The sequence below is a fragment of the Nothoprocta perdicaria genome, unplaced genomic scaffold (genome assembly GCF_003342845.1).
Source record: "Nothoprocta perdicaria isolate Ctin4 unplaced genomic scaffold, notPer1 scaffold_46, whole genome shotgun sequence".
In the NCBI taxonomy this organism is placed as follows: Eukaryota; Metazoa; Chordata; class Aves; order Tinamiformes; family Tinamidae; genus Nothoprocta; species Nothoprocta perdicaria.
The window spans coordinates 2,863,599-2,883,445 of record NW_020455710.1 but is presented as its reverse complement, the minus strand read 5'-3'; the positions used below and the strand labels follow the sequence as shown (position 1 = coordinate 2,883,445).

The 19,847-nt window shown below is 44.2% G+C and overlaps 1 protein-coding gene across 2 annotated transcripts in view; it reads right to left on the bottom strand.

Moving 5' to 3' along the window:
- The window catches only part of RHBDL3 (rhomboid like 3), a 48,560-nt gene continuing 28,713 nt past the window's right edge, over positions 1 to 19,847 (bottom strand). For both annotated transcript variants that reach the window (XM_026046737.1, XM_026046738.1), the window contains 7 exons: positions 18,330 to 18,488; positions 9,081 to 9,305; positions 8,419 to 8,567; positions 5,190 to 5,302; positions 4,238 to 4,338; positions 1,553 to 1,613; positions 1 to 978 (listed from right to left, as the gene is read on the bottom strand). In XM_026046737.1, the coding sequence (XP_025902522.1) occupies positions 707 to 978; positions 1,553 to 1,613; positions 4,238 to 4,338; positions 5,190 to 5,302; positions 8,419 to 8,567; positions 9,081 to 9,305; positions 18,330 to 18,488 (1,080 nt within the window). In that variant the 3' untranslated portion in view covers positions 1 to 706. The remainder of the gene's footprint in view (positions 979 to 1,552; positions 1,614 to 4,237; positions 4,339 to 5,189; positions 5,303 to 8,418; positions 8,568 to 9,080; positions 9,306 to 18,329; positions 18,489 to 19,847) is intronic.

The following is a 19,847-nucleotide window of genomic DNA, read 5'->3' as shown; positions in this document are numbered from 1 at the left end:
AAGTGAAACATGCAGAGTAAAGTCACCTCTGGATGGGTGTCCACACCACTTAAAGAGTCCCGGAGGTTTTTAGTGCAATATTGTTTGATCTGTAGTTGAGGACCAGTCTCCACTGCTTTGGGTGACCAAGTTCTGCTGGTCCCTTTGAAAGAGTTTTCACCATAGGCTAAATTTTTTAAGGAACCATTCAAGTAATCAGACAGTGGCACTGGTATGGCTGAACAGTCAGATGTATCCATTGAAACCAAACCCAAGCTGCCTTGTGAATGTCACATGAGTATCTAATTAACAAATATCTGTTGTGTTTTGTTTTCCATTTGAGCATTCAGTGACATTGAGGAGTTTTGTTCAACAACTGGTTTCAAGTACAGCACCAATGTGAAAAATGCAAATAGCCCATAAAAAACATGGATGTGTGCTAACAAACCAAGCAATGAATGCCCAGATACAAGCTCTCCCAGAGGAGTCCCTGCAATGGAAACATGCAGGGTCCAAGCCGAACAGAATTACAGTACCTGTTAGATTCATGCTCAAACTCATCAGCCCATTCGCTTATGAGACCTTCCAGTGTCTCCTTCAGCACAGGCTTGCGCTCAAAAGAATCATTCTCCCCTAAGTTTCATATAAAAAATAGATCCTTCATGTTGATTCATTTAACATAGCCGGCAGATGAGTTCCACTCTCCAGAGTTTGTTGTCCTGTGCTTTCAGGGAGGGGGAGGTAGCTTCAAATCCAACAGGTTGTAGGCAAAGATATTCCAGAAGATGGCAAACAAGACAAAAATGAGATAAATAGAAATGAAGATCCACCATAAGGACTGGTCTTGGAGTCTCTGCTCATAGTTCCTTAGTATGATGACGCCAAGGGTGATTCCAACCACCACCCCTCCCAGGTGAGCCATGAAACTGGGATGCGGGCAGGGTGGGTAGGCAGAGGGGTGGAATCGTAGCCACACAGCTCTTCCAAACTCAAAACTCACTGGAATAAAGAAGGATAAATGAAGTCATGGTCTAGATCTCCAGAATGATTGGTGGTGGCTTGGGATGGTGGAAGTGTAGACAGAGGGAAATAATATTTTCTTTCCAAAAATCTCATACTAAAACATTAAAAGTGTGAGTTGGACTTTGAAGATACTTGTCCGTGGTGAGTACAGGGCCTAGTTGCCCTTGCAGGGCCACACTACAGTCATACCTGGAAGACAATTCTTTGATGTTTGTGTAATGCTCTTGCCACTCCAGACAGGAGCTGCATTAGGAAACCTAAACATAAGCATTATGAAAGCATTGCCTGTTTGAGAGTTCAAAACAAGCCACCTAGGTTCCACATCTTCACAAATACCACAAGCTACAATGCTGGCTCACAACAAATTATCATCCACAATTGCTTACATTGAAAGCCAAATATGCATTTAAGAGTGATGTGTTTTTTGCTGTCAGAAGATCCAGCTGCAGGTTCCTACCAAAACTGCTGCAATGTCAAAACTCCCGAAATTATCATGAACTCTTGGGACAAGGGCAAACAAAGCAGGATCCAAATATTGCGTGATACTTACTACAGATCAAGGCAACAGCCATGCGCAGCAGTTTGAATTGGCACTTCATTCCTGACCAGTTCTGGAAAAGAGACCACAAAAATAAAGTTGTGCAGAGTGCAAACCTTGAAGGCATCAAAGAAAAACTTTTCCAAATTCAGGTCACTGGCTCCTCTGTACTAGCAGTTTGGCTTTGCCATATAGAAGGGATTGGTAATACCCCAAAGCTGCTAGTGACAGTCATAAATGTGGAAGTCAGAAGTCAGGGAATTTTTAAAAATCACTAGCTTACATGGGCCATGTCTATGTGCTACTCACTGCATAACAAGATAGTGCATGCACACACTAAAGGACTAGACAGGCTTAGTTGTTTTATTTTTATTGTCCAGACACTGACACTTTTATAACTTCATCTAAACTTTCTCTCTCAAGAGAGAACACATTGGACTTCAAGAAAAAAGTCTACAGAAAGGAAGAGTGTATGGGCAGATCCCAGCTGATTTCAGTGTGACGGTAACCAGGATCAAAGTCAAGGTCTACGTGTATCCCAATGTCAAAGGCTTTTCTCTTTTTGTAAGACCCAGTGAGCCAACACAGAGGCACTCATGGCAGTTACTTACATATTAAACTGTGCAGTGAAGGTGCCATTGAAAGGAGTGGCAGATACCCATGAAGTAGCATCCAGGGGTACATTTCTGGGAGCTCACTTTGATGTTAGAGCTCATCCCAGTCAGCCACTGCTGTGGATGCTACCACATCCTCTCTGGATGCTAGCTCCTCTTACCTTCTGTGGAGCATAAATAAGGAAGACTTGCATAAAAGTGAAGCAAGGAATCTGCTTTGTGAAAAAGTCTTGATTTGGCCTCCTTTGTTTTCAGGCTTTGTCAGTATGGTGGAATAAGAATTTCTGAATGATAATCAGAAATCTCTGAAAAAACGTCCAAATTCCTCTTTGTCCACTTTAAAAAAAACTCAAGCAGAAAAGGAAATTATGTCCTGGGAAACCCATATGTATGGCAACCAATTATTATTATTTTTAAGCAGTAAAGGAAATTTTTGCCTGTTGGTACCTACATCAGATTCTTGTTCTTAGGAATGTTCTAGAACCCCTGTTGGCAGGTCTCTTGTCACAAACTACCTGTTCATCATGCTGAATAAAAAAAAATATTTGTAAGCCCTTTAGCCTAAGTTCAACAGCATCCACTGCCTTTTCAGCCTGCTGAAGGAATATTTTGCAGTATACATAACATATATTCAAGTTTTATGTGAGATCTGTCTGTAAATCACTTCTGTGACTGCAAAAATGCAATCTCTACAAAATAAGCAACTCATTTTCTCTCTCCACAGAGACACCTAACCCAGTCAGAAGGCTCTGAACTCATGCTGATTAATACTCTGCTTGGTTCCTTTGCTCTTCATTTCTATGGAGCTGTTTTGAATTTTTCCCTTTACTCTTTTCCTTAGGGTGAGATGCTTTATTGCTTCCCCCTGTTGGTTATTTTATGTACTTAATTTCAAAAATATTTATTTTTACAAGCAGGGATGTTTTCATTTCCTTTTGGTTACTAGGAGGCATAAGGGAACGGAAGATTCAAATGAAACCCTCCCTGTACCAGTCCCCTCCTCTTCCTCAGCACATTCAAAGCACCTTTGCAAAAAAAAAATGAGCTTTACCAGCAACTCAGCTGGGTAACCAGCATCTTTTAGTATGTTAACAGTGCCACATCTAGATATTAGGTAAGAAGAGAGAGGAGGGAAGGCAGGAAGAAAAGCAAAAATCTTCACCAGAATGGGGAAGGCAAGAAAAGTCATTTCAGGTCAGGAGAGAAAGAAAACAGCTGAAAATGGTAGTGCTGCCATAGGAATTGCTGAGGAATGAAGGAAGCCAATGAGTGCTTAAATGACAGGCCCTTTTGCAATGTCCTAGGAAGCATCACTGCTGAAGACTCCCTACACACCTCTGAGGCTCTTCCTTTAAAGCAAAGACAAATGTTCTCCAAGTTCCCCCTCTTGTCCCGTGAATCTCAGTGTGAAGAAGTCCCATGTCTGCCCTAGCACCCTTGGAGTGACAGAAAACACCCTCCCACCACAGAGCCCACAGAAACACGGGTCACTCTGAACATAACTGTGCATTAGCAGGCATTTCCCCACCAGGAACATGAGTTGTTGTTTTCAAGCCTGAGAAAACTGGAGATGCTGGTATTTACTGACCTTTGTAAAGTACTTTGTTATGTGAAACAGCAAAAAATATTATCACTGGTATGGCTAAGGGTCAGCTTTCTTGAAGGGTCAACTTCAGTCTGGGTGTTACAAAAGCAGGTAAGAGATATTCTGCAACAAATTCACCACATACTGAAATTCTCTTAGGTAGTAGCTAACACAACACAACAGATGAGCCCTGCAAATCCTGCAAAGCCAGGCAGTTCCTTCTCTTCCAAAGATTTCTCAGCCTTTGCTCCAGGCTATCAGCTCTCTTTACAACCTGATAAGTCTCATCACTTGCTGCCATTCAAGGTACCAACCCACCACCAACTGCAGTGAAAGAGTTCTGCTGTGGGGCCAGACCACTGAGACAAGATATAGTCACAGGAGCAAGCCTTGAATGACCAACAGCTGGGTCAGGTGCTATTTCCAGTCACTGGAGCCATCAGAGCTGGTTGGATTCATTCACTTTCAAAGAGGCTGGGCACTCATTCTGATACTCACCATGACTATATTGGCCAAGTGGGCAGAGACAAGTGCATATACACCCCCAGAGGAGCCCACCACAGGGGCAGTCATATCAGCTACTGACACCGCAAGCGATCCTAGGAGGAAGAACAAGAGTTTCACACAGTTAGCAGCCAAATAAAAACACTCTTTGCTACCAACGTCCCTGCTACTGCCTGTTCTGGGTTAATTGCCAAAGGGTAACAATAAATGGGGAAATTGAAGAGAAAAGAAAGGGGAAAGGGGATAAATCAACTTGAGAAACTAAGCACTGACAAGAATATAAGTGATCAGTTCTTTTGTGCCTACTTTAAAAGCAGCTGAGCAGGCCAGCACAAGGTAGCAATGCATCTTCAAATCTGTGTTGCAAAAACACTTACACTCTGACCAAAATAACAAGGAAGCAAAAGAAAGACAAATGCCTGTGTCATATTCCTCACTGGAGGATAAAACAGAAGCAGCTGCAGTCCTGGCAAGACACATATTTGCACAATGAGGTTGAACTGTAGTAGAAAAGACCCAATGACACCAGGTGGGCTTGAGAGCTTCAGGCTCTGTCTGCAGCCTGCAGAGCCTGGGGTGCTCAGCCCAGCCTGATGCCTGGTAAAGCCTGTGCATCCCATTTTACAAGAGTTTTATTTGCTCATTATGGAAAAAAGATAAAATCATGAGGCTGAAAAAAAATCATAAAACTTGAGCTAAGGCAGTCAATCTCTGTCTGAGTTCCACTGTGAAGCCCTTGGTTGTTCTCACACTCCCCTCCTGTTTTAATCAGATGTTGATCTATTGTCAAGTAACTTCCATCACTTCCAAACTGCTGGATAAAAACAAACACGAATAAAAGCAATATGGCACAAACTAGAGATTAATCGAACTCCATATTAAGAAAGCCAGCACGGACCATTTTCAGATGCCTTGCCATCTGCAGCTGTGTAGAAATGTCACCTACCTGCCACCACTCCAGCAATGTAGACAAAGCTGATCCTTGCTGCTCCATGCACCATTTCCAGGGGAACCCCAACCAAGAGCTGAAGAATAACATTGAGTCCAAGGTGTTCTATCCTGTGTCAAGAAAGAATAAAAGCTGTCCTCCTTTCTAACTTTGTCCACCTTCTTAGCCATACAAGTATTTATCCATCCCTTTGCCAGCTGAAGAATATTCCACTGATGTAACAGCAGCATCAGGCCCCTGAACAGGGACCATCTTCATTACTCTGTTAGTATCTGAGATTTACTCTGAGTCTGCAGGGTTGTGATCCTTGCAAGTGGTCCCCAAGGACCCCCCTTATCCGTGTGAAGAGTGGACCTACATGAAACAAATGCACCCTTAATGCAGAAGACTAGTATCTTCGGGGTGGAAAGAGTGCAAATTGCTAAAGCGTTGCAAACCTACATCCTATTTTATAGATCGTTCACAGACGATCCTTAGTAATCATTGGTTTAAGTTAAATGCATTTTACTATTTCGGTCTTTTTTCACATTACCATAGCAATTTCCCATATACATCAAAAATGTGCTGATGGTAAGAGATGCAGTAATTGATATAACAGCCGCATGAAGGAGAATTTAGAGTTGGGTTGATAAAGATGGCTAGAAATTATACCACAGGACAGTGTTCTTTCCTGAGCTCTTAATAGGTTTGTTTCCACCTCACTTCCCTCTACGGATAAATTTCTCTCCTTGTATCAGACACTTAGCACCACAATTTGCCATCAGGTGCAATTGCTGCCCACCACAGTGTGTTTATCACCTTGCTCAATGCCTCGGAGGCCACTGGCCATGGGCACATTCGGGTTTCTGCTCTGACCCTGCACATTCATGGGACTTGAGACCTGAATGGGGAATGAGCAACAAAGGTCAAACAGAGATCACAGGAAAGAGTCAAAGCGGCCAAGAGCCCTTTTCGAGCGAGTGGGGAGGACCTTTTGGCTGCCAAACAGTTAACGTCACGAGGCGGTGCCTGACATTTCCACACAAAGCACTGGGGCTAATTTTTCAAAGGCAGTTTTTGTAAGAGCATGGCAAAGTTTATCCTAGACTCAAAAGTGACTGTTCTGAATCACAGCTGTTCTTAAAAGACTTTGCAGGACTGACCCCATTCATGCCTCGTCCCCATCATGCTAAGAGCATTGAAGGCTCCAAGTCAATAAGCACCCATAAAATATAATTAGCCTTTGCCAGTGCTGAATGCATCATTCTTGAAATGACAATTTCATTGATTTATTGAAGACTTTTGCCTTTCCTGGGACCAAACAAATGAAACGGAGCATCAATGCAGGTCATTAGTTATGGTACTGCTACAAATGCGTGGCCCCCAGATAATCAACGTCTGCTTCCATGAAAGCAGAAGGGCAGAATTTACAACTTGGCCTGCCTTTGCAGCCATGACAAAGCTCCCTCCATGCTTCCATTTTTGGAATCTTTCTAGAGGCACAGCCAGCCAAGCCTTAGCAACCGCTGCCTTCCCGGACACCTTCCGCCTGCCCGTTGCTCACAGAAAAGCAGACTGAGAGCACTAAATTAAAGAGAAGTTCACATCACTAGTCTAATGTCTCAGCAGGAAGCAGGATAACAATAGACCCATGGCTTTGTGTTAGTCTCTTGTTTGAAAATGAGAGGAGAGTGATGGGCTTCCACTAAAAATGTTATTACCTTTTCAAGATTTATCTGTTCTCCTGAAATGAAAGGAGCTTAACACAAAGGAGTTAGCAATAAATGGACATTTAGCCCAACTTCAGGTCCTATGGATAAACTGTGTGGTTTACTGTTCAAGAAGGGCTTGTGATGGTTTTGAGGGCTACACGGCTACAGAATTTGGAACTCATCACAAGGGTGAGGAGTCTCCTGCACGTCACCCTCACTGTTGTTCATCTCCAGTGCCAGCCAGGAGGTAAAGTAAACCTGAGGTACTCCTCAGACAACAAGTGTGCGGAGTGCCAGAGTGCTGGGAAGGGAAGGGAGGCTGTGCCCAGGCTTGTGAAACATGCCACAAGTGATACAGGAAGATGCTTGAATGCTGCAGAAATTGTTACTGTGCAGCTGCTTGTCTTCAAATGGAACCCAAAACAATCTGTGGTTCATAGACAAAATAGACCATAAAAAAAAAAAAAAAGTCACACAAAGAGAAAGCCCTGATACAAATTAGTTAACAGTAGTTAGAAACCAAGGGTTCCTTTCTCTTACAAGCCCGGCTTTGCCCACAATCTCAGTGATAGACCTTTCTCATTCTTATTTACGTCCCCAGCCTCACATCTAGCCCAGCGGGTTGGAACCTGCGTACAGAGGACTTCATACTATCCCCTTGTGTCAAGTCAGTTCTGTCATGACTACAATTTTTATCCAGAGGTCTGGGCTACATCTTGTACTCAAGGGCAATTATACCCTGGGGAAGTCTTTCCAGAAAGGGACATTCATTTTCTGGCAGAAAAACAGAAAGACCAGTTTGATCTTTTTGGCCTTTTAAAGGAGAATATCGACTGATGGGAATATAAGCTTCCCACTTAACAACAAAGGGTCTTTATCTGGTTTCAAACTGTAAATGGCTGCTAAAAACCTATTTGCTAGGATTTTCTATGACAGAATTACAGAAAATTGCAATTATCTGCCAGGAATGTGTGAAGATAATGATCCAAGAAACCACAAAGAGGGAGTAGGGTGTTTTGTACATGAATGAACTTTCCTGTGACATTCACTCATCACCATGGTATCACAAACATCACATAATGAAGCTTCTTTGAATCTTAGGAGGAGTAAACAATCTTCTATTCTCTTCCTAAGTCTGCTACATACCTCCCATAGGATGAAGGACAGTTCATTTTACTGGGCACCTCCATTTGGTGGACCAATTCTCTTGATCAGTCAAGACTGTCAGCTCTGCAGGACAAAAATCTTGCGCTGGTGTTTGTAAGGGTGTACAAAATAGGTGTTCAATCTTAAATCATGCTTCTAGGCGTTATACCACTCCCCACAAAATGAACATCACTGCTTGAGGACATGTTGCAGGCATAGGGAGCTTAATTGCCTAAGATCCTACAACAACTTCAGATTTTTACACATCATTCAGAATTGATTTTTTTTTTTTTTAAATCAATTTCTGAGCTGATTCAGGCGCTTTCTCCTCCTCTCTATGTCTAGGAAACCTGAACTGTGGGAAATCTCTGCAGTTTGTAAGTACTCACCCTGCATGCATGAATATGTAGGTTAGGTACCTCCAAGCCTGAGCACGGAGCTGAGGATGATAAACTAATGAGTTCTTCAAGTATAAGGGATGGGTGACTTGCAGTACAAATCTGTCTAGCACGACTCCGTTGTAAAGGAAAAAGGCAACCTAGAAGAGCAGGAAGATTCCTCAGTTAGCAAGTGCCTTCTCTCACTGAAATACACTTCTTAAATTGATAGAAAGGTAAGCAAATTGCACATCTTTTTTGCCTTTTGAGTAAAGCTCTAATTTGGACAAGAGGTGTGAACATCTAATCTAGTTTCTGTCCCTTCCTTTTCCTCTCCATTCAATAGAACAGAGGATGCCTTACAGAAATATTTCTTCAGAATCTAGTATGCCAATCACTTGTTTCCACAAAACGGTCTAGACTTTCAGTCTTTGAAAGGTTTTCCATTAGTTTCCCAAACAGGGAATACACATACAGTCACATACAGACTGCTTCAGCGACTAGTATCTGTCCTGAGACGGACAGAGTGACAGTCCGCGCTTGCAGACACTTCATGTTTCACGTTCATCCTTTTCTAGGTGCAAATCTGTCCCACTGCAGCCCTCGTTCATGTCTCAGCAAAGCCTCTGGCAGCATGTGGTGGCTTCCCAGAGAAAAGGTGTTAAGGCACTTGCCTCTACGATAGTGACGGTGATCATGAACCACGGTGGAGGGCAGCACGTGTAGCTGTCGTAGTACCACTTTCGGTCAATCTCACGCGGCAGCGTCTCGTAGGCAACGTGTCGGATCAGCCTCTGCGTTAGGCTCAGCCCCGTTTCCTCCAGCAGAGCCTTGCTGCACAGCCTCCTGTTCCCCTGCAGGATGGCTTGGCGAAAGCTGTTCGACCTTTTGTTGCTCATCTGGGTGAAAAGAAAAGGAAGAAACCGTGAGGACCAAGGAAGGCCTAGTATAACATCAAGGGAGATCTGTGCCCGTTTGACAGTGCCAAGATCTGGACAGGCTCGAAATGGAGAGCTAAGTCCCAGCCTAACCATGGGATGACCCCAAGGTGCAAGAGGAAGACCAAGTATACAGGTCTTCTGTTATGGTGCCCATTGGGGCCAGGGTAGAGCAGGGGATGTTGATGCATCCAGCTGAGGTCTCCAGCTGATTCTCCAGCCCTCCATCAACCACCTTCACAGACAGTTATTGAGAAAAGTCCCCATGTCCTCGTGCTCTGTCACACCTCCTGTGCCTGCCATCTCGGGGGGCAGGGAGTTTCACTGTAGCAGCAGGTTCACTCACAGCATCCAGCCCTTGTGTTCTGTCCTTGCTGGCATGAGTTAGCTCTGGGCAAGGAAAAGGATATGTTGCATAAAACAAAAACAACCACATGAGCAAAGGCTAAACTGGTGTATTAGTTACTGTAAACTTGTAAGACAGCTTTTGTTACTGTTTTCTGAGCAGTTACACCATCTGAAAATCTGCCCCCTCAGAGGATAAGCTTTGGAGGACAGAGCTGATTTGTATATGCATTATCATCATACGTGCACAGAATTAGCTATTTATCTTTTGAGCATATACTTTCCCTACTCGGATGCATAATTAAAGCAGTTGCATTTGCAAATTAGGCAGATGGAATTTTATGCCTAGCCTGCTTGGAGAAAAAAAAAGATATCAGGTCTGAAAGAGCTTGCTCCAAGATTTGGGTAATTACTAATTAGGCTTGATGTCAAACAAACCTGCTGCATTAGATTCACTGGCTGTACTGGCTGAATCTTTGGCAGAGAAGGCTTAAAAGATAACATATTTAATTGTGGCTAAAGATCACTAAAGGGGAACCTTTTCGCAGTGAAAGGCACCAAAGTGAGTGTGACAGTCTGGTCCTTCTGAGCCAACTATTAAATGATATCAGAAACCACCAGCATCACCCCAAATGACAGACAACATGCGGCAGCACTGGCTTCCAGTTTGGATTGCTCTGATTTCAGCTAATATCCTGAAGGCAGAAGAAACCCAGAGCTTGCACCCTCAGTGCCCAGGCAGCCAGGTAACTGTTCCTATTTGGAGCAAGCTGCTGGACTGACCTTCTGAGTTTTCTGGTGGAGAAAAAAAAAATACAACAAAAAGCTCTGGGTTATTTTAGTTGTGTGTATGTGTGTGTTTATTTTTTTCCTCTTTGTGAAAAAAAAATCTTTGTTTTTGAGGTGCTTTAGGGAGAAAGGAGTTCCACCCTAAAACTTTTTCTTCTTTCTTATTCTTCCTGTTCTCTTTTGCTTTTTGCTTTCTGTTGCTTTTCCTCATTGATAAAACACTAGCAAAAAATACAGATGGTAAAAAAGCAGAAAAGGCAGAGAGGAGAAAATCTGTCCACAAAGATCTTTCTTTCTGTCTTCTCAAGTCTGCCATCCTACAGTTTTTCTCTAAAAATACAAAGGAATAGAACAAAAATTGTTGCTGATCTTTTGTTGTATAAAGAAAGCCTGTTTATGTTGAAAGCAGTGTTCTCATGGAGAGACCTCCGCCAGCTGCAAGGCTTCCTTTGCATTTGCAGGATGTCTTCTGGTAGGTGACAGATGTTCCTTTGTGGCAAAATGCACCTTTGGCCACCTAATGACCCTGTTGTGTCTGCAGAAGAAAGCGTCTCTCCGGGTTCGGCGGGTGCAGGCAGTCGGACACACAGCGTTGCTCCCTCGCAGTCTCCGTGTCTGTTCTCTTTGGTTTCATGCCTCTTGTGAAGGAGATTAAATTCTGACTGAAACTCCTAGCTTGTGTGCTACAGATGGAGAAAACCTGACAGTCCTTGGAAGCTGCTGATACGTCTCTTAACTGCAGTGATATGTTTGATTTTCCTGCCTACCACAAACGCTCAGTGCCCTTCCCTGCTGCAGCACATCAATGGAAAAATCCTAATCTCCAGAGTTAACCAAAGAAAATATTGTTTGCAGTTCAGCATCAAGAAGTGCTGACAGCCCTCATCAGATGATCACCTCATTCCTGAAGAGGCTGCTGAGGGAAAGATGCATCGGAAATGCCAGTCGCTGTCAGTGTTCATGCCTGTGCTAGGCTCATTACGGAATTTTCCTTCCGTTTGCTCAGCAGAGGATCCCAGTCACCACTGAACCCATCTGTCACCATTAACATGGCAAGAAGAGCCTGCTCAGTTCAGTCACCTGAATGCAGCACTGGCTACATTCGGTGTCTGGCTCTGCGCTACTGCTAACCAAAGCAGCCCAAAAGGCTCAAATAACAAGTTAAGGCAGCACAATCCACCAGCATGGTATTTCCAAAGGCATTCCTGGTTTAATTAAGAGTAGGATACGGCAGGATCACAGTGGAGGTCTCAACTCAGGTAAAGAAAGACATTGGCTCTCAGTAGAGGATGACTCCTAGGACACCAGAAGACAACAGTCCTGGGCCTACTCACACAACCCAGCTGGCCTTTGGATGACATTTTTACCTCAAGATAGGAGGCAATGGGGAACCATGGCATGAAGAGAAGGAGAGGATTTAGCCGCTGTTGTTACTCCAATAAACTCTTGCTGAGAAGCCCAGTTTGTTCCTCAGATTGACTTTGGAATATTCAAATCTTCCCCAGTATGGTTCAAAACCTTCCCCATATGGTCTCATTTTGTTGACTTGATTTGGGAATTATATAATATTGGTATTTATGGGCCAGGCATTTAATCATCAGCTGAAAGAACACGGAGCCCATTGTTGGCCTGTGCATTACGGCTCCAAAAGCACCGGGCAGCCCCCTCAGCTTCTCTCTGTGCAATTGATCTGGGACTTCCTTAATGAGCATGATATTAAAGCTGCAGGCAGATGGGTACAACAAATAGGGAATGTGGGGAATGATGGGGAGGAACAACATGTTTCCTTAATCTTTCATGCCTAGAAAAAGTTATTATGCAGAGAGAAAGAAATTTCCCTTGCAAAACAGCCAGACTGACATGACCTGTAACCGTGTACTGCTAACTCTGCCCTTTGGGTATTAACACACCAAAGCAAAACACAGCTCACTGCTACAGTGCTTCTCAGAGAGTGGCTTGCTTATATTTAATAAGCAGAATTTTCACCCACTTCAGTCTGAATTAGGATTAAAAATGCCAAAGTTTAGAATAAGAGTCCTTATAGTCTAGTCTAGGACAACACCAAGTTTCAGCAGAGTATGAAGGCCTGCTTTTGTTCAGAACCCACATCAGTTGAGAGAGTCTCAGGTAATCCACATCATGCAATGGAAACTATCTACTCCTAAACAAACCAATTTTGCCAGGTTTCTTGGCCATCTGCCCTGCTGCTGCTGTCCCAGCACAGGAGAATCCTGTGTCCTGTAGCATTTCCCCATCTAAACTTCAGTTCGAGACTCCTGTGGGGCACAGCACCATTTTTACAGTTTTTATTCAGCCCAGTTCACAAGGCCTGGAAAAACATGGACTTCTGCCCATCTCGTATTGGCATCTCAGGCTGGTCTATGGCTATTTTTGAATACACACCACACTGCATCAGGCCATTTGGCTCCCAGCTCTGATCCTCCAAGAGACAGAACACTAAATCAAAAGTTAGCACAAGCTTTTAAAAAGCCTCTGTCAGCTCCAGTTTTATAACCCACTTTAGTTACGAATGCAGCTTTTCCAATCAATTTTGCTTTCAAGATCCACATTTCTTTTCTTCCCTCACTCTACACTTCTGCAAAATGCTAATGAGGGTAAAGACTGCTTCTCCCAAAACACATGCCTCAGCATCAAGTTCATCCATCACAGATGTTCACATCCTCTGTACCAACCTGGTAGCACTTTCCCAAAGAGCATCAGATGGAATAAAAGAAAAGCCAACAACCTGACTTGTTCTGCCCAAGCAGTGTTTTCTTCTAGTGATTCAAGAAAAGTGAGACACAACAGAGATCAAATAAGTTATCTTAACTGCAGCAATATGTTCTTCTCAAGGCTTTGTCTCAACTCCTTTTACATGTCCTCACCCTGTAGCTTCCAGCACTTCCATCAGAGAAGTGACAGTTTTCTCAAAGACTGGAGGGAAAACAATATGAAGACAGCATGAGGAACATTGGTCAGGAGTGTTGAACTCCCCGGGGAACATGCCGTGGAGCCACAGCTTTGCCCCTCAAAAGGGGTTCTAGTACACTGAGATGTAAGAAATGGATCGAGGCGTGATCAGATCACCGCTCACATCAACTCTTGTACGTGCAGTCTTGGTTCACCCACCAAAATCTCCTCCACAAAAAGCAACGAGTTCCCTGCCACTGCTTCTAGCCATGTTCAAACCCACCCAGCTGTACATCAGTGCCTGAACAGCTGTGCTACTGAGCACAGTTCCCCAGGGAGAGTGTTAGCACAGGACAAGGTTTGCCGTTGCATGTGGAGTGGAACTCCAAGACAGTGCAGCAAGGAAATGCAGAAACATTACCTCTTGTAGAAGCCTCCTCTGAATTCATAAGAGCATGAGATTAGATCAAATACTGAAGTAGAGGATTTTCAAATCCTTTCTTTATTAAATATTTACTATTATAGCTCTGAACAGAGGCCAGGAAGACAATATAGGAATCATATACTTCCAGCCAAAGCAGAGTCAAGGAGAAAGGAAACACTTTAAAGGGTTACCACTGGAAGCTGAAGGACATCCCCGAGATCAGTGATGGGAGATGGCTTGACGACTGGCACCAGGACCTGCCCTCATCCTTGGGCCAGGACAGAGAGGAAGAGAAAGCTATAAAACCCGCAGCTCTGCCTGCAACAAATCTTTCCAGCAAGGTTCCAACAAGGAGAACAAAGCTACAAACATCAAACCAGTTCCCTAGAGCTATTGGTCCTAGGTTATCCTGCAATAGCCATTTAAGCTTAAAACACATACAAGAAGGTAAATGAGCTTTTTGTGGGGAGAGGAGCTATGATTCATTTGGGTAAACTTTTGTCTCGTCTGGAGATTCCCCTGAAAAATCAGGAGTTTAGGGTTTACTGCTTGTCTTCCTGGTGACTCAGGTAATAAAGTATTACATGCAGCTATTGCAAAGCAACATTCACATAAACCTTCTAGGCAGACTGTCAGCTGATTCAGTAAAGAACACAGGAAGATGCTGGAAGCGCAATTTATAGCTTCTTTATGATTGTGCTACAAAGTACTTCTAAGTATCATTTGAAAAGTATGGTTTAAAAGAACTCTCTCCCCTCCTCATTATCAGGTAGAAAGAATACAGTATGTAACTTCTTAAAAGCTACCTCCAAAAGATGGTAGAGCCTTCCTGATGTTATCACATGCACCCTCACAAAACCAGAAGAAAAAATGCAATATTTTCTCCAACAAAAAATTGCCTTTTCCTAGCAACAGTTTTTCTTTTCCTCCTTCTCTCCCGCCATTTCAGTTCAAGCCAAGCTGGAGGAAGCACCCCAAGCAAAAGTGTCACCATTGCAAGCACTGATTCAGCAAAAAGAAATCATTATTACCCTCTGAAAGTAGAAAAGATGGCCATGAAAAATCTAGGGGCACACACTGTTCCCTGCAAGGGGCAGAATCAAGCCTTACTCCTATCTCTGAAGTAATGAGTCATGTTCCCAGGCAGAGAAGAGAAGAAAATTTTGGCCAGAGTACGTAGCGTGAGTCTCTCCAGGGTCCTGCTGTTCTGCTTTTTAGCTCTATTGCAGTCAGGATATTATGAAAAGAAATCTAGGACTGCCAGTAGCAACTGCTGTTCAGCAAGGATCCCAGCGAACAGCTGTAATTACTTTCTGGCTTGTCTCCTTCTCTCTAAAAGTAGCAAAGTTAGTTAAAAAGCTTTTTTTTTTTTTTTTTTCTCCCATTATCTCCTCCGATGGTCTACGTTGTTCATAGCCAGAACTGTCACTATTTTTAGCATCTCTTCACAACACAGAAGAGCTACCAGGGAAGAGAAGAAGAGAAATATGCAAGACAACTCTGCTTGCTCAGGAAACGCTTAAGGGGGGTTATTTTTTTCCTCTTCTGCAGTGTCTCAGACATAGGATAAGAAATCCCATCTGAAACTGCTTTCTACATTCTTATGAGTCCTAGTGTAGAAGCAGAAATGGATATGATTGCAGTATTATGTTTTATAACTACATGAGATGAATCTCATATATACAACAGAAAAATACTTCCCTGAGAGTTGTCTACTCCATTTCTTTTAGTGTTTTGCAAATAAAACCAGGAATCTTTAGCTTTCTCCCATTTATTCATTACTCAAATTATTTATGAAGGAATTTCTGGGCGTCTATTCTCTTCTCACAGATTCCCATCCAGCAGATTTTTATAAAACTTCCAATTTCAGAAATTCAAGCCACTTTGCTGAGTTTCAACCAGGTTTGTGTGCATACACTTGTGTCTCCTATTAAAGTAAAAAGTCCTAGATTACATTTCTGGTGGATCTGGAAGTTCAAAGCACTGTTTGAACATGAAGGCAGAATTTGGTTTTGCTCAGAAACAGTCTTTTGCTTGGAAACTGCAGTCAACTTCTGTTCCCTGTGCGTGCAAGTTGACTGACGTGCCTGCAAGCATTTCTGACTGCTCTCTTTGGGACATGCAGCACCCTGGAGTAAACAAACTGTTAACACTACTGCTCGGTGGGGTGTATTGCCTCCTGGGAATAATCATTTCATAGTTATAGCTGCTTCTGTGGTCACTGATAGCATCTCTCACCAATGGACTCTCTGGTAGAGATCCAAGTACCCTGCAGAAGGAGCAGCCTCTCTTTTATCATTCACATCTAGGGAGTCCTGCAAAGCTGAGGGAAAGCACCCCCTTTTTCATTAAAATTAGCAAAGCTGGGAGAAAAGAGAAGTGATCATACCCTAAGCACTGATCTAGGAGGAAACCCGAGTTATTTTGATCCCTGGTGATTAAGCCTTACTTTCTACTGGGTGCATGACCACCTCTGTCTTTCAAGCTCCATGAGAAGGTGTGTGTTACAGGCAGCTCACCCAGTCCCCCAATCTCCAAGCTTGGAAAGAAACCCCTCAAAAGGTTTGGGAGCAAAAAACTAGGAAAGAGAGAGGGAGTTCTAAAAAAACAAATGGATGGTGTGAATCAATAACTACAGGAGGAGGAGAGAGATGGAGAAATACCATTTATAAGTAATTTAATGTTCTGGCATCCGCATTGACTATTGATTAGTGAGTGCAAAAAATGCAGATGAAGAGGGGCTGGTAATAGAAAAATCAATGCTCTCTTTACAAGATTCATTCAATAGCAGTGAAGAAAATACACCGTGCTGCAGAAGTCACTTCAGATGGGTATGAACTGGCACCATCTTCCCTCCCCCAAAGGGGGAAGATGTCCAGGCCTCACATCTGCCTCCCATCAGCTTGCACTACTCTCAAGTTCAGTGGTGTGAAGATGAGGCTGATGGAGAGGAAGAGCCCAGTTCTATCCCTCTGCCTGCTGCCAACTTGTTGGCTGGCCTTGCGCAATTGGTTCTGTAGGGAGATGGAGGTGCCTCTTCCTGCTACCAAAGTGTTGTGCAGTTTGATTAGCAAAGGCTTGCACCATGCTTTGGACATAGTGAACTCTATAACAAGCAGCTATTACGATAAATACTCTGCTGATCACAGAGTACTATTGACCTGACCGTTTATTAAAACCTGGAGCTGGAGGAAACTCACACTCACTGTGATCCATTTGATAGTTGGTTCATTTATTTTACTGTGTACCTAAAGGCATGCAAGGATCTAACAAGATAGCTTGATTAGATCCAGCAAATATATTTCACTGAATCACAGTAATTTTACCTTCACACCTGCCACACACTGAAGCTACTGACTGTGCCCTGCTATCATACTTTTCTGATTGATGTGAGACAAGACATACAGAAGAATCTTTCTAAACCAAAAACACAATGCATGAGTGACTACAGATGAAACGGGGGATCAAATCCCCGGGCTTACTGGGGGAACAGAAAGAAATGCAAATAATTATGCTCTGCATCAAGATTAGGCCCTACATTACAGCAAAATCTTAGAGGTGTCACTGACATTCACTAGGTATCTCCTGCTCCTGTGCTGCCTGCTGGAACTGATGTGGGAATTACATAGGCAGGAGCAACACGGCAGAGCTGCTGCTCGGGAATTCAGCAATGACTAGAGAAATGGTGGGGGAGTCTTTCTTGATGTGCAAGAGACCTAGGAAATATGTGCTGGCCTAGCAAGAAAAAAGAAGTTGTACATGTCACAGAGGGAGACTCATGTCATAGCCTGACTGGCCATACAGCCCAAGGGATGCAGATCCCTTCCATTCCCGCAGGACAAAGTTACGCTTCCAACGTGCTCCTGCTCTGGAATGTTACACCTGCCTGCCTTGCAAACAACGTTTTTGGGACATACTGAGTGTCCACAACATACGTGTCTACATCTGGCCAAGCTGCCTTGCTGAGAAGCAAAGAGATTCCTTCAATAACTGACTCATAAGCAGAGTCATTCAGATCATGACTCTAGTCTATCAGAGATACCCCATCTGGGAAAATGAACTTGTTTTAGAAACATGTCTATTCCTGTTGCTGTGAGTGTCTACAACAGCACAGTATGACTCCCACCCAGCAAGTCCACATAAATTATCTGTATACTTTGTTTGGGAGTGGTGAAATCCCTTGATACACCAGGAGACATTCAGACTGACAGATTTCTGGCTCCTTGTGACAGCCACCAACTGATTCTGAGAGCAGGAGCCTACTTGTAGAAGCTGCTGTCTCATGCTCTTCTTACAGTAGCTCCCATGAGTACTGCTCATGCAAACATGTTTCTTTGGAAAATCAGCAGTGACTTTTCTTGTGGCTTGAGAATTCACCGGCCACTGAGTGTTTTAGCGAGACCATGAAGAGTTATGATGCTGGGACACTGCAAATGCTTGTGTTGACAGCTCTCTCACTAGCAAACTTTTAAAGTAGAGCAAAGGACTGACAGGCCCCACCAATGCGGAGCACTCACCAGATTCACGAAGTCCTGGTAGCAGATCCTCCCCTCGGAGTTGCTGTCCGCCAGGGCCAGGAGGACCTCCAGCTTGTGGGGGTCCAGCTCCGAGCCGTGTCTCTGAAGGAGAGTGCGAAACTTCTCTGTGCTGATGTAGCCGGTGTTGTCAGGGTCGAACTGGGGATAGGATGGAAAAGTGACAGAATTAACTTCTCTGTTTTACACAGAGCTCTGACCTCCCACACACTCCCTATTCACTGCAGACCCAGAGGTCCCAGGGGCTGCTCCAGGCTTTAGCGATGCATTGCCATGCAACCCCCTCACCTCCAGCTCCCTTTTCTGCCCAGGGACCTGCAGGGCACCCTGCTGCAGAGAAGGTAAATCACACACACCATCACCCTGTCTCAGTCCAAGCTTCAGCTCAGCCAGCCCCTTTCACCTTCTTTTCCACTGCATCATTGTTTCTCCTGGTTATTTTTTTACACCCCTATCTGTCCATCAGGCAGACAGGAGACGCAATCTGTAAGACACAACCCACCGAAAACAGTTTTACTCCTGTATTTCTTAACACAATTGCAATATAGGAATAACATTATCCTGTCTCAAGACCTTTATCTGCTCAGTATTTCTGATGGTTTTCAACACCACCTTAACAAATACCTCCAAAAATTATAATGCTTTTACTGCTGAAGAAATCTTTATTTTGAGACGGATTGTGAAAAGACCCTTTGGATAGGGAGCAAAGAAGATAAATATTATGTTAAAAATGACAAGGAAGCCACAGGCTATTTCCAGAGGGTAAATCAGACTCATTAGAAGGGAAGTCTCAGGTGAGACGTGGACCGAATCCCACTTTACTCAAACATACAACTGTTTTCCATCAAGCTCAAAGGTTCACCTCCGAAAAACATCACCGAGCGAAAGGGACAGAGCGGCAAGGCCACTGGAGCTCCCTGCCAGGCAGGGCTGCTTCCAGTGAGTTCTAAGCAGCGCAGAGTCCCCAGGGGCCACCCTGCGAGGGGCCCGGCTCGGCAGAGCCGGCGCTGGCATCGCACCAAGCACGTTTCCCTGGCGCTTTGAACACCAGCGGGCACAAGCGGCCGGAGCAGCCTGCACTAACCGCGGTGCGGCCCGGTCTCTGCCAGCTCTCTGTTGCCGGGAGATTTGCCTTTGATTTTGCAAACTTGGCGCTGAAGACCCTGGCACTCGCTGGCCTTGCTTTGTAGATAATGATATCAAGCTTGTTGGCTGGATTCAATGGCTGTCAGGGGCAGGATGGGCAGCAGGGTGTCTTTTCATGGAAACATTTGGGACATGAAAGGCCCTGGTAGAGCCAAGAAGTTCCCACCAATCCCCACGCTTTCCTAGCAGAGAACAAAAGCTGAGCAGGCGCCAGGTCCTGGACCAGAGCAGCAGAGGGACGGCCGCCTTGGCGAGCCAGGGCTGATAAAGGCAATGGGGCCAAGGACGCAGCTGCCAGCAGCTGGTGCTGCTCTAAACAGCTCCAAACCAGGTCAGCCTCAGGCACGGTGCTGG